This window comes from Chiloscyllium plagiosum, chromosome 44 (assembly GCF_004010195.1).
Source record: "Chiloscyllium plagiosum isolate BGI_BamShark_2017 chromosome 44, ASM401019v2, whole genome shotgun sequence".
Classification (NCBI taxonomy): domain Eukaryota; kingdom Metazoa; phylum Chordata; class Chondrichthyes; order Orectolobiformes; family Hemiscylliidae; genus Chiloscyllium; species Chiloscyllium plagiosum.
This window is the reverse complement of record NC_057753.1, coordinates 4,745,195-4,759,488: the sequence shown is the minus strand read 5'-3', so window position 1 is coordinate 4,759,488 and position 14,294 is coordinate 4,745,195. Positions and strand designations below refer to the sequence as shown.

The 14,294-nt window shown below is 45.8% G+C and overlaps 2 protein-coding genes and 1 long non-coding RNA gene across 3 annotated transcripts in view; 2 read left to right on the top strand and 1 right to left on the bottom strand.

Annotated features, from left to right (window-relative positions):
- Positions 1–1,310: 1,310 nt before the first annotated feature.
- LOC122543478 (zinc finger protein 135-like) lies at positions 1,311–4,616 on the bottom strand. The gene is made up of 2 exons (XM_043682204.1): positions 3,943–4,616; positions 1,311–3,835 (listed from the first exon to the last, which is right to left on the bottom strand). Exon 2 carries the CDS (start codon positions 3,599–3,601, stop codon positions 2,576–2,578), a length of 1,026 nt encoding a protein of 341 aa, XP_043538139.1. The 5' UTR covers positions 3,602–3,835; positions 3,943–4,616; the 3' UTR covers positions 1,311–2,575.
- A 4-nt stretch (positions 4,617–4,620) lies between these two features.
- Positions 4,621–14,294, top strand: part of LOC122543505 — a 19,633-nt gene continuing 9,959 nt past the window's right edge. The window contains exon 1 of the long non-coding RNA XR_006310056.1: positions 4,621–5,056. This is a non-coding gene — a long non-coding RNA (uncharacterized LOC122543505). The remainder of the gene's footprint in view (positions 5,057–14,294) is intronic.
- LOC122543493 (gastrula zinc finger protein XlCGF71.1-like) lies at positions 5,050–6,497 on the top strand. The gene has a single exon (XM_043682237.1). The coding sequence runs from the start codon at positions 5,581–5,583 to the stop codon at positions 6,355–6,357; it is 777 nt and encodes a 258-aa protein (XP_043538172.1). The 5' UTR covers positions 5,050–5,580; the 3' UTR covers positions 6,358–6,497.

Genomic DNA, 14,294 nt, shown 5'->3' with positions numbered 1-14,294 from the left:
TTGTAAACCTCTATAACATCACCCCTCAGCCTCCGACGCTCCAGCCCCAGCCTGTTCAGCCTCTCCCTGTAGCTCAAATCCTCCAACCCTGGCAACATCCTTGTAAATCTTTTCTGAACCCTTTCAAGTTTCACAACATCTTTCCGATCGGAAGGAGACCAGAATTGCACGCAATATTCCAACTGAAGAATTCTACCATACTATGGTCACTCTTCCCCAACAGATCTTATACCACTAGGTTGCTCATTAATACTCTCTCATTACACAGTACCCAGTCTAGGATAGCCTGCTCTCTAGTTAGTTCCTCAACATATTGGTCAAGAAACTATCCCTCATCCATTCCAGGAAATCCTCCTCCATCGCATTGCAACAGATTTGATGAGTCCAATCAAGTTGAAGTCACCCGTACTGTACCCTTACTGCACGTATCTCTAATTTCCTGTGTGACGCCATCCCCGACCTCTCAACTACTATTTGGTAGTCTGTACAGAACTCCCACTAACGTTCTTTCCCCTTCTAATGTTCTGCAGTTCCACCTGTACAGATTCCACATTGTCCTGGGTAACGTCCTTCCTTAATCTTGTGTTAATCTCCTTCTTAACTAGCAATGCTACCCCATCTCCCTTTCCTTTCCATCTGTCTTTCTAAAAGTTAAATACCCCGGATGTTGAGTTCCCATCCTGGGTCACCCTGGAGCCAGGTCTCCGAGATCCCAGATACATCATATCCATTAATAACTGTGTGTGCAGTTAATTCACCCACCTTACTACAAATGGTCCTCACATTGAGCCTTCAGAGTAAATTTTTTGACATGTATTGCTGTCTTAGAATTATGATATAATATGACCCTTTTAGATGTTTGTCTGGTTTTTCTGCCTTCCACTTTCCCTCTCAGCCACTTTTTTTCTGTCCCCTGCATTGGTTCCCACCCCCCTGCCATATTAGTTCAAGCCTTCCACAACAGCACGAATAAATACTTCCCTTAGGACATTGATTCCACTTTTTTTCTGTCCCCACTTTACTTCCTGCATTGGTTCCCACCCCCCTGCCATATTAGTTCAAGCCTTCCACAACAGCACGAATAAATACTTCCCTTAGGACATTGATTCTGGTGAATGCTTTCACTCCAGTGAGTGCATTGGTATTTTACCAACCATTCGTGCTTTGAAAACCCTCCACACGGTAAGAACAATGGAAAGGTCTCTTACAATAAGAACAACATGACATTTGCAGTGAAGTTGGATACTCAAATTAATCTATTCCCACATGTGGAGTGGTGTGTCCTCAATGTGAACCTGCAATTTCTCCTGAATGAATCTCTTGCTGAGAACAGGATCTGAGATTGCAATAACATTCAATTATGGAGCAGCTTTATTAGGAGAAACACTTAGATTAAAGGTCAAATTCAGGCAGTGAATTACAGAACAAAACCAGCCGCAAACTTCCAATCTCAGATCAGGATAGCAGAACAAAATTATTTCCTTTGTACTTTTTCAATTAGTTTCCAACATTCTTGATTTTTGTTCCTGTTGTCGTTCCTTTGTTGGATTCTCCACTGCACCAAGCATTTTGAGACAATTTGTTTCAGAACTGTCTCGGGTCACCTCACTGCATGGTCAGGCAGCTCTTTCTCAAATCTCAGGTCTGTTCATTGGCGTACATAAATTCCTCTGTGATTACAAATAACACCAGCATATCCACTGCCTCACTGTTTGGAACAAGTACATGATAGTTCACAGCATGACATCAGATTCTACCCCCTAGAACAACACACCTTCAAAGATCACAATTCGAACACACGATCCTAACACACAAAAACATTGTTCTTACAGACGATAGATAAAGTCACCATAGTCCCAGATGATTACTGGGCTGCTCTCTCAGTAGAGCAAGAGATGACTGGTGGTGGTTAAATCTTAGGGTGGCCTCAGGGGAGAGGTGAACAAGATGGGACTTTTATGGTGACCTCAGACAGGATGGGAATTGAACCTGACTATCTTCACAGATCGGGTGACTGAATGAATTTAGATTTCACACACACGGAGTAGGTTTTATGGCTTCTCTTCACTATGAATACATTAATATTAGTGTTATCAGACAGGTTTTGCTCTTCAATGACAGATGTCGCTTCTGCTGAGCAGATCAAGTCTTTATTCTGCTTTTCCTTCACCAAATGTTGCTGCTGTTGTCTTAAATCATTGAACTCATCACTTCCAAACTTCTTCAATGCCAGTGTTGATTGATGAAGCTTTTTACTGTTTAGTCTGTAAACTATTTTGTTTCATTTTCTTCAATTTTATTTCACGCAGAAGGTGCGCAGTGTAAGAATGTAACAAGTCAGCAACGATTAATCAGCACTCTCACACTGCAAGTATTCATCAGTGGAATCTTTCAGCAAATGAATTGCAGATTGTGCAAAGGTCAGTATAGGAAAGAAGTGAAAGTTGATCATTTTATTGTAATTGAGTTTCAGCTGAGAGTTATCGCATCAAAGGGAAAGACCACATATCACATTAACAGAGAGACCACAGTCCCAAAAATCAGCATCGTATCCAGAATATTAAAGTCCAGCCATTTATGTATTCACTGTCGTGTGGATTCTGTGGTGTGACTGGAGTCCAAATAACCGAGCAAATCCCTTGCCACACACAGGGCAAGTGAACGGTCTATCACCAGTGTGAACTCGCTGGTGCCTCACCAGGTCGAAGGACTGACTGAACCTCTTCTCACAGACAGAGCAAGTGAATGGCTTTTCCCCGGTGTGAATCCTCTGGTGTGCAGTGAGGGTGGATGAACTGTTGAACCTTTTCCCACAGTAAGTGCAGGGGAAGGGCTTCTCCCCAGTGTGGATTCTCTGGTGCACTGCGAGAGTGGAAGAATGCTTGAACCTTTTCCCACAGGAAGCGCAGCTGAATGGACACTCCTGCGTGTGATTTCGCTGGTGTGACAGCAGGTGAGAGGACTGAGTGAATGACTTCCCGCACACAGAACAGGTGAACGGTCTCTCCCCAGTGTGAATTCGCTGGTGCGTCAGTAAGTACCGCGACTGAGTGAAGCCCTTCCCACACACGGCGCAGATATAGGGCCTCTCCCCAGTGTGCGTGCGCTGGTGTGCTGTGAGTGTGGAAGAATGCCTGAACCTTTTTCCGCAGGAAGTGCAACTGAACGGCATCCCCTCGGATCCGTGAACTCGGTGATGTGACTGGAGGCTGCATAACCGAGCAAATCCCTTCCCACAAACGGAGCAGCTGAACGGTCGCTCCCCAGTGTGAACTCTCTGGTGCCTCACCAAAACAAATGACTGGGTAAATCCCTTCCCACACACTGAGCAGGTGAACGGTCTCTCCCCTGTGTGGATGCGCTGGTGTGCAGTGAGGGTGGAAGAATACCGGAACCTCTTCCCACAGTGAGTGCAGCTGTAGGGCCTCTCCTCGGTGTGAATTCGCTGGTGTGACATCAGGGACATTGTTTGAGTAAATCTCTTTCCACACATGGAACAAATGTAGGGTTTCTCCCCAGTGTGACTCCGGCGATGACTTTCCAGCCGGCATGAATATTTGAATCCTTTACCACAATCCTCACATTTCCATTGTTTTTTCATGGTGTCAACGTTACTGGCCGGGTTGGACAACCAGATAAAGATTCTTCCCACACACGCAATGCTTAAGTGCAATGTTCGTACTTGTTCCAGTCAGTGCTTTCCCAGTTCTCCCAAAAGACAGAACAATCTGTGTACATTCAAAGTCTGATCGGAAGGAATTGAGTGACGTTGTCAAACCTCCACGTGATATTGGGTTTCAGCTTTCTGTTTGTAAATTCCCCTCCTCCTATTACCCTGGAAAAAGAGTTTGCAAGATTCTTAGCAGTGTGCAGACCACACAGACTTGTCAATTCAGCGTATTATCGTTTATTTGTTCCAAATGTGGGAAGAGATCGTCCTACCAGCTTGTTTCTCAGAGATGTTGGTCTGCAAACCATACTCTTCCCGCATTCCGCTGCTGAAATGTAAACCCAGCATTTGTAGCATCTCCCAGTTCCAGTTTTACTCCCTCGCTGTACGCCGGCTGGATTCATTTCTCCATACCGTGTGTGTGTGGGTGCAGAGCGCGAATCATAAACCTCAATGAGGAAGTTATTGTCTCTCTGGGCTCATGGACGTGGGCGTCCTGCTCACATCGTGGGGGCGCCAGAAGTCTAGGGCGCATGCACCGTTTGGCATCTCGTGTCGGCTCTCCGGAGGGTCTTCCTGCAGCCTCTCCGCCCACCCTGTGGGATTTCAGTCGCTGCGCAATTCCGCGCGGCCGCAGGTCCAGCGCGCGCCCCTGGTCACACTGGGGATCCCGCGCGCTGGAAGGTGGCTCCGACCGGCGGGGGGGGGCGGAGGTGGGCGGGGCTGGAGGACCGATTGGCAGCTGGTCCTCCAACCAATAGGACTGAAAGATGGGTGGAGCTAGCAGCGGGGCGGACCTGTCGGAAGCCTGTGATCTTCAGCATCTGCCGACCTCACTGTCCCCTGGCTGAAGTCTGGGTGAGAGCATGAGGAAGGTAAAGAGGGAGCTGACGGCCGAGAACGGGAATGAAGTTGAGCCATTGCCCACTGGGAGGTTTCATAAACACCGGGCCTAGAGAATTAGAAACACCCGGTCCTGCGTTTGCAGCAGACGGGAAAACGGCTGCGGGCGACAGGTGGTAAGAGGCCCGGGTTCTCGCCGCCATGTTTATTGGGGGCAATATTCCGTGAACGCCCGCGTTGCCGCCATCTTTATTGGGAGCAAGATGCTGCAGGGCGCGTGCGCAGTCTTTGACTACGCTCACAGATTAAGCTCAAACCAAGAGGAATGTGAGTCTCTGCTGCAATTTTATTCCAGAATGAACGTCTGAAGGATTTTTCTGTGGTAAACCCCTTTTCTAGGAAATGGGAAGGATTGGTCCACGAGAAACCCAAACGAAACATGTCATCACGACCTGACAGAGTCATTCCATTCATCAGCACCTTGAATGTCACCAGCTTTTGAATGTGAAAGAAGAAATGTTTATCCTTGAAAAAGGATTTCAGGTATGAATGAGACTGAAACAAACACTGAGATATTCATAATTCTGGTTAGACCAGACTGGAATATGTATTTAGCTCTAGGCAGTGCACCTGAGGATGGAAACACTGTATTAGCCTCAGAGAGAACACAGAGCAGATTTAATCAAATGACACCTCAGTTATACTGGTGAAGTTATGAGGTAAGACCGCAAAAATGAGTCATAGTCATTACAGCACAAACTAGGTTTACTGATACATCTGAATAATAGGAGTGAACCAGTTGGGTTTTTATGGCAATTCAATGGCTTTCATGGTCACTTTTTCCTAGTGCTGACCCCACAAATTACCAGAGTCATCCAGTTTAATTTCACAACCAGCATTTGCATTTTGTATATTCTGTGTCACTGGTTTTTGTTTTGTTTGAAATCAGTTTCACAGGATATTAGAAGGGGAGGGTTTACACTTGTGAAACTGAAACCAAACATCACACATCAGGATTTGTTAGAACTGTCCAATACAATATAACTTGAGTGTCATCAGATTTGAACATGGCAGGAAAAAGCTCTGTTCATAAACTCTGGAAATGTGGAGACTGTGGGAAGGGATTTCATTATCCTTCTCAGGTGGAAATTCACCGACGTAGTCACACTGGGGAAAGACCATTCACCTGCACCAAGTGTGGGAAAGAATACGCCCAGGTAGCCCATCTGCTGAAACATCAGCTGATTCACTCTGAAGAAAGACCTTTCAAATGTTTTGACTGTGGGAACTGTTTTAAAAGCTCTGAGAAACTAATGTCCCATCAACGTGTACACTCTAATGAGAGACCATTCAACTGTTCCCACTGTGGGTCTGGATTCAAACGATCATCTCAACTCACTGAACACCAGCGAGTTCACACTGGAGAGAGGCCATTCACCTGCTCTGAGTGTGGGAGAGGATTCACTCAGTCATCCAGCCTGTTGAGACACCAGCGAGTTCACACTGGAGAAAGGCCCTTCAACTGTTCTGAATGTGACAAGAGATTCACTAATTCATCCAACCTTTTGACACACCAGCGGGTTCACACTGATGAGAGACCATTTAAATGCTCAGACTGTGAGAAGTGCTACAAGAGTTCCAGGGAATTGATGTCCCATCAACGTATTCACACTGATGAGAGACCTTTCAGGTGCTCTAACTGTGGGACTGGGTTCAGACGATCATCTCAACTTACTGAACACCATCTGCTTCACACTGGGCAGAGGCCGTTCACTTGCTCAGTGTGTGGGAAGGGATTTTGTCAGTCTTCTAGACTGCTGAGACACCACCAAGTTCATGAGTAATTACAGTGATGGATTTTTGTCTTCACATTATCCTGGACGATACTATGTTCACCCGAGTCTTGTTTCTACTTACATGAATAACCTCCAGCCCAATTATAGGGGTACATATCTGATATAAAAGGCAAATAAATCAATTTTTAAAAAATACATGATTTCCTTATTTAATGCATCCAACACTGGTTAGTTCACATTGAAGATGACCTCTCTCCCAGTCTCCTCCAATATCAGCAACAACAAGTGCGAGGAGCTCATTGAGTTTCTTTGTCACTACGATCGACACAATCCTATCAGCTGCCCCTCTCTCTCTCTCACTACCCCACCAGGCGAAACTGCCTCTCAGGTTTTTACTCGTCTGCTCCCTGAAGTTATGGCTTTTTGCATCTAGTTCCTATACACATCAGCGGGTTCACACTGATGAGAGACCATTTAAATGCCCAGACTGTGAGAAGTGCTACAAAAGTTCCAGGGAATTGATGTCCCATCAACCGAGTTGATACTGAATGAAAAGGGTTTCATATGATTGTTACAAGAACTGTAGTACCCGCATTCACTGACAGTGCACGAAAGCGCTCACCCCGCATTCCACTCAATTCATCTGGTCTCACTGTGGGCAGACGTTCAGGTGATTGTGCAGCTTACAACAACATCAGCGAGTTCACAACAGGGAGAGGTCATTTACCTGCTGTACATGTGGCAAGGCATTCACTCTTCTGTTGTCACACCCATCAGTTTATGCTGATGGAAGACCTTTTTAAATGTCTCGAGTTCTGTAATTTTTCTAAAATATTGTGTGGAGCTTTTGTTAACACTGATGAGAGACCATTCAGGTTCTCTCTCTCTCTCTCTCTCTCTCTCACACACACACACTCTCTCTCATGCTGTGCTATGTGGATGAGGCTGTTCACCCACTTCCTGTGTGGGAAGACATTCACCCTGTTATCCCACCTCAATAAACAGCAACTTGTCCACCCTGATAAGAAATTGTTTCAAAGTTCTCGCTGGGAGCAGTGATTTAATAGCAAAATAGATCTGCTCAAAGAAACACACACAAGTAAGAAGCTTTTAACATTTTATGGTGTGGGAACAGATTCACTCAGTCATCTCACGTGCAGCACTGGGATACCAGTAAATTCACAGTTGCCTCTATTGTGCTATAATTGTGCAAATAATCACATCTAGGCCTGAATCATGTTCATTCTGACTGTAGGTATTTGTTTCTGCTGGTGTTAATGATCCCTGTAACAGGGATGGAATTTAATATTCTGGGATAAACATAAAGCCAATCAGCATTGCACGGACCACAATGGTTTGGATTTCTGTCTTTCCTTCCTGAGTGTTTACCATTAAGGGGCCATAGATCACCTGGATGGAGGATTCCATGGCAGGAGCAGAAATCAGAGTTCTTCAGGGTCACACTGAAAGAGACGAACAGCATGTTGGTTTCCAGGGAACACTGGAAACATGCTGTCAAATCAGAGACTGGGGTCAATCTGGGACCTGTTCCTGACTGAAAATGAGCCAGCAGGTTTAAGCTTCAAGTCTGAAAATGAGTGTGGTCATGAGCCTGTGAAGATTTCACATGTTTTTGTGGCAGTCTTGCATTTGCCATTTTAAAGCATGTGGCATCTCATTTAACCTGTTTCAAATAAATAATTTAAACTCTCCGTTAAAATGACTGGTGGAGGAGTTCACAGAAGTGTGTTATCCCCACTCATCTGCTCCAAATTTTGGGAAGAGATTATCCCACCAGCTGAGACATCAGTGGGTTCACACTGGAGTGTGATCTTGTGTTGTCGGAAGAGATTCAGTACCAAGACACTACTTAGTGAACACCGAGGAGAGACCTTTTAAATGGCCAGATGGATGGAAGTTATATAAATGAACCTGAGAACCATTATACTATCAATGCGTGAACAATAACAAGTGATCATTCACGTGTCATCTCACCTCACTGTGCACCAGCAAATGCACACAATAGAGAGACCTTCTCTCAGTACGCCAACCTGTTGAGACAGTTCACAGGAAACTCCAGAGATCTGGTTTTGCTGTTGTAGGAGCATAACTCCCCCCCCCCCCCCCAAAGACTCAGGAGACAGGCAGGATTCAGGCAAGTGGTAGACCTGATTCTCATCCAAGCAACAAAACGGTTAATGCAGGGAGAGGGCCAAAGATCTTCCCTGAATCTATCTTCAAAAGCCCAGTCGTTCCCTTATTCTGTGGCTCAGATTGCAAGAAAGATTAATGACACAGTCTGATTTTTACATTGAAATACAGTATTTTCATACATTTTGGTGTTGAAACAATCACACATAATGTGGTCACTGTGTCCTCCCCCTTATTCTATACACCCAGTCCTGTGAATCACTTAATCAATAATGGGCATTCCTATGGATGGACCCAAGTTCCCATGGTCTCAAGGTGTTTAACAGACATTGTAATCTCTAGGCTTCGAGTTTTTCTATGCATCCTACTAATTCATGTTCCAAAGTTACTGGTTATATTCGTTTGGACCTGTCCCAGACTTGCTTATCTCTAAGGACTGCTTGAATTCTGTTGTTCATTGAATTCCATATGCTATCAAATTCTGTTATTCCTTTTATATTTTCCACTACAAAAGATAATTGGTTCTAATGAACTGCTATAAGATTTGTAGTATTAATTCCTATTATAAAGCTAATTGTATGTAGAGTTTTACAGCTACTACGACTGTAGTGTTTCTTAACTAATTAGTTGTGAACAATCTATTTCATTGAGGATGTGCCAGGCATCTGTTTTCGAGGTAAGGCAAGTGTTCCTGAGACTAATTAACTTTCACATCTATGTTTAAATGTTTTTCCCCTAATGCTTCTATTACACTTTGATTATATATGTGTATCTATAATTGTGTTGAAATCTAGCTCTATGATTATTTTGAACTTGTAGAAGAGATTACTTTAGCCTCATCTGGTGTGTTGCATGCAGTTCTGAGCTTCACCTTTTTTAAGGAAAAATGTTAATGTATTAGAAAGAGTGCAGAAAGTTTTCGTGTGAGTATTTCTAGCCACGAGGGATTTTAGTTACGAGGATAGATTGGACTGTTCTCCTTGGAAAATGGAGGTCAGTCCTGATTGAAGTACTCAAAATCAGGAGAGGTCCGAACAGTGTAAGTAGAGAGAAATTGTTCCTGCTGGTGATGAGATTGAGAATGTGTAGGCACAGATTGAAAGCAATAAGTAAAGGATGCAAAAAAAATACTTCTGAGGAAAAGCTTTTTCATTCAGCACATGATTAGGGTTCGGAATGTACTGCCTAAGGGTGTGGTGCACAGAGATTCAATTGTGGCATATAAAATGGAATCGGATGGCTATTTGAAAAAGGAACATATGCAGGGCTTTGGGAGGAAGGCGAGAGTACAGCTTCATATAAGGTACTAATTTCAAGAGCCATTGCAAACATGATGGGTTGAATAGACTCTTTCTGCACGGTAACAATCCTGTGATTGTTAACACAGAAGATACGTACCACAACCAATTTCTGTTTCAGGTTTGGTGTCAGTGTAACTTATTTCCTAACGTATTAATTAGGTTGTCTGGCAACACGACAGAAAAAAAATTCAGACACAATGATTGGCGGGTGACAGAGTGATGGGTACTTTCCCCATCATTCCTAGCCGGGTAGAGAGTTCCCCATCCATTGAAAAGGAAAGCAATACGCAGAGCCCATAGTGAACAGGCCATGCACAGGCTGAGTGAGAGCGATAGACACAGTTTTGTTTCTCGGTTCAGAAAATATGATGAATAAGGTTGGAAGGATGGGTCCATAGATTGGGCGGGTGGACGGTGATGCTTCGAGAACATCTCATCTAAATTGCAAACCCCAAAAAATAATGTTCCAGTCCTGCCCTTTGTACTGTACGGTACCATGGCTCTTGGCTTCCTCCCTAGTGACAGTTCGCACTATAAGGCCACCATTTTTAATGGGGCCACTCGATCGTGGGTCACCGTGTGGTTGCCATATTTGTAGGGGGCGGTGTTTGGAATAGCTGGGAGGAGCTTGTGGCAGGTCAGAACTGGTGATCGATGAGTTGAGCACTGTTTTACATTCTTATGAGGGTGTCCTTCAAAACCTTTCGGTGTCCGTCATGTTTCTCCTCATCTGTGCAGACGAGGGTGCCCTCATTAGAACTGCATACAATGGATAAACTCATTGATCGCCAGTTCCACCGTGCTACAGTGAAAAACTGCAACAACCTCTTCAGCAGACAGACATAGGATATGTCTGATAGAGTACCTTCGTCATCCAGTATTTCTCCAGAGAAGAGAGAATGTCATGTTCTTCGCAGCCTTCAACATGTTTAGATTAGATTACATTACATTACAGTGTGGAAACAGGCCCTTCGGCCCAACAAGTCCACACCGACCCGCCGAAGCGCAACCCACCCATACCCCTACATTTACCCCTTACCTAACACTACGGGCAATTTAGCATGGCCAGTTCACCTGACCTGCACATCTTTGGACTGTGGGAGGAAACCGGAGTACCCGGAGGAAACCCTTGCAGACACGGGGAGAACGTGCAAACTCCACACAGTCAGTCGCCTGAGGCGGGAATTGAACCCGGGTCTCGGGCGCTGTGAGGCAGCAGTGCTAACTGCTGTGCCACCGTGCCGCTCACATTTATGACAATGAGCATCTCACCAAAATCATCCTTACATCTCCACTTCTTGCCTTTAAACAGATCATTGTTTGCGCAAACTGCCCAGTCTTCAGGTCAACATGGACCACAACATCACACAACCCTGCTGTGGCAAAACATATCAGATCATTAACATGGATACTACCATCACTCATGGGAACACTACCTACCATGTACGTGGCACATGCTCATATCACTTGGCCAATATTGTCTATCTCATACACTGTAGGCAAGGATGCCCCAAGGCATGGTATATTGGCGAGTCCATGTGGACGCTACAGATGAACGGACAATAATCGCTAGACAGGAATGTTCCCTCCCAGTCAGGGAATACTTCAGCGGTCAAGGGCATTCAGCCTCCGATCTTTGGATAAGCATCCTCCAAGGTGGCCTTCGAGGTACACAACAACACAGAATTGCTGACCAGAAACTGATAGCCAAGTTCTGTTGCCCATAAAGACCGCCTCAATTGTGATCTCAGGTTCATATCATGCTATATGTGACCCCACCACACTATTCTGTATCTGTAAAATCTTCCTTACTGTCCTGTTTTAACACCATCACTTGACAAATTATGATTTCTTTACCTTAATTAGTTTGTACAGTTTTGGATTACTTATTACTTTGGTTAGACCCTCAGCATGTAACTCTTATAGCTATCATGTTGTTTCATTCATTTGGTTAATCTCCAGCACCGCCTTATTTTTAATTGTAAAATATCTTTCTGCCTCATTTAATCAGTCGTCCCTTCACTTGTTATTCAGCTGTTGACACTTCACTCACAGTTTCTGACACTTTTGATCACCTGCAGAGACACACCACTCCACTCTCACCATTTGTGTGATCTTTTGATCTCTCTGCTCGGGTGCCTATTTTGTGTGTGTCTGTGATTTCAAATGAACCTGCTGGACTATAACCTGGTGTCGTGTGACTTCTAACTTTGTCCACCCAGTGCGACACTGGCACCTCCACAAAAGACAATTAGCTGGTTGTTTGAAAGGGAATCAAATGTGCAGAGCCGTGGGCGGAAAATAGCAGAATAGGAGGAAGTGTGGAGAACAGTCATAAACAGGATGGGCTGAATGGACTCTGCACTGCAGAGTCATGAAGCTGTACGGCATGGAAACAGACCCTTCGGTCCACCTCGTCCATGCTGACTAGACATCCTAAGTTAATCTAGTCCCATTTGACCTGCAATAAACCCTTCCTATTCATATACCCATTTTCTCAACACACAAGATGTGCTACATAAATTGCACCAGGCTCAGTCTCAAATGGTTATCAGTACAACTTACGTTATAACAGTATTATTTGGGCCATGTATCTCCACAATAATAAAGAACAAACCTCAATGCAATGAGTAGAACACCCACCCAACATTCTAAGTGATGTCAACCAACCAGGAGAGCAGTGCGCATGCGCAGAGACCGTCGCGAATACAGCATGCGCGGAGCGCGATATGGCCGTGGACCGACTTTCATTCCTTGGCTCCGGAAAGGTTACCAAATGAGGCGGGACGGGAGCGGCGATAGATGCCGCGGGTGGACGGACACGACCCGTAAACTGTCTGACGTGAGCTACAAACCCCGAATGAGAATCTCCCAGTGCCCCGTTTGTTCCAACTGGAGCAACGGCTCCAAGCTTGCTCCCAAGGGACAGGCCCCGGTCTGACGGCCGCCATCTTTGTCGGGGGCGACGGCATCGCGCGGGGGGGGGCCGTGTGCGACCGCCATCTTTGTCGGGGGCAATGTTTGGAATGAATGGGCGGAGCTTGCTGCCTATTGTTCAGGATGGAGACAACTTGTCGACCAGGCTGTATTTGCCTTTCACGCCCAATGTCTTACTGATGATGCAGAGCAGAGGCAGAGGGGGAAAAATAAGAAAATCCTGGTCTCGCAGTACCCTAGCTCAGAGGATGCCTTGGCCCAAAGTTCTGTGGCTGTGTTCAGTTACATGAAGACCAAGGACAGAAACTTGACTTGGGAGATTCCCCCATCCGCAGCCTCCCACCTTTTAGTTTCCCATTCCCCGTCCTGGCCTGTGTCCTACCCAAAATTGATAAACTTGACTGGTGGCGTTGATGAACTTGTTCAAGCACCCTCGTGGGAGCACAGGGCAGTGCTGATACAATCATCAAGGTAGCGGAGGAGGAGGTGGAGGGCGATGCGGCATGGTGGCTCAGTGGTTAGCACTGCTGCCTCACAGTGCCAGGGACCCAGGTTCAATTCCAGCCTCGGGGGCGAGTGTTTGTGTGGAGTTTGCACATTCTCCCTCTGTCTGTGTGGGTTTCCTCTGGGTGCGCCAGTTTTCTCCCGGAGTCCAAAGATGTGCAGGTTAGGGTGAATTGGCCATGCTAAATTGCCCATCGTGTTCAATGATGTATGCATTAGTCAGGGATAAGTGTAGAGTTAATAGGGTAGGGGAATGAGTCTGGGAGGGATATTCTGTGGAGGGTCAGCATGGACTTGTTGGGCCTAATGGCCTATTTTCACACTGTAGGGATTCTTTGATCACTGCCCCAGTCTATCAATAGTCTCTGTCTGCTGCTGTCCCACTGAACTCATCTCCTCTTGACTCCACCCTACCCCGTTGGTCCAAGAACTCCCCACCTATGTTCAGGACACCACTCGCGCCCTTCACCTTTTCCATGACTTTCAATTCTGCAGTCCCCAAAACCTCATCTTCACCATGGACATTCAGTCTCTCTACATCTGTATTCCACCCTACCCCTCCCCCAATGAGGAGAGCCTAAAAACACTCTGTTTCTGCCTCTCCTGCAGACCCAATCGATGCGCTTCCACCGACACTCTCATTCGCTTGGCGGAACCGGTCATCGCCCTGAACAACTTTTCCTTTGAATCCTCCCACTTCCTATAAACCAGCGGGGTGGCTATGGGTACCCACACAGGCCTGAGCTATGCCTCTTCGTAGGATACATGGAATAATCCCTCTGCTGCATTCACACCAGCACCACCTTTTCCTCCGCTACATTGATGACTGTATCTGCCCTGCCTCGTGCTCCTATGAGGAGCTCAAACAGTTCATTAACTTCACCCACATCTTCCATCCTGACCTCATTCACCTGGAGGAGAAAGTGAGGTCTGCAGATGCTGGAGATCAAAGTTGAAACTTTATTGCTGGAACAGCACAGCAGGTCAGGCAGCATCCAGGGAACAGGAGATTCGACGTTTCGGGCACAGGCGCTACCTCGTGCTCCCACGAGGAGGTTGAACAGTTCATCCACTACACTAACACCTTCCACC

Bases quoted from the DNA above. Each gene is read 5' to 3' on its own strand.
- LOC122543478 (XM_043682204.1), bottom strand. From the start codon at position 3,601: ATGAAAAAACAATGGAAATGTGAGGATTGTGGTAAAGGATTCAAATAT.
- LOC122543493 (XM_043682237.1), top strand. From the start codon at position 5,581: ATGGCAGGAAAAAGCTCTGTTCATAAACTCTGGAAATGTGGAGACTGT.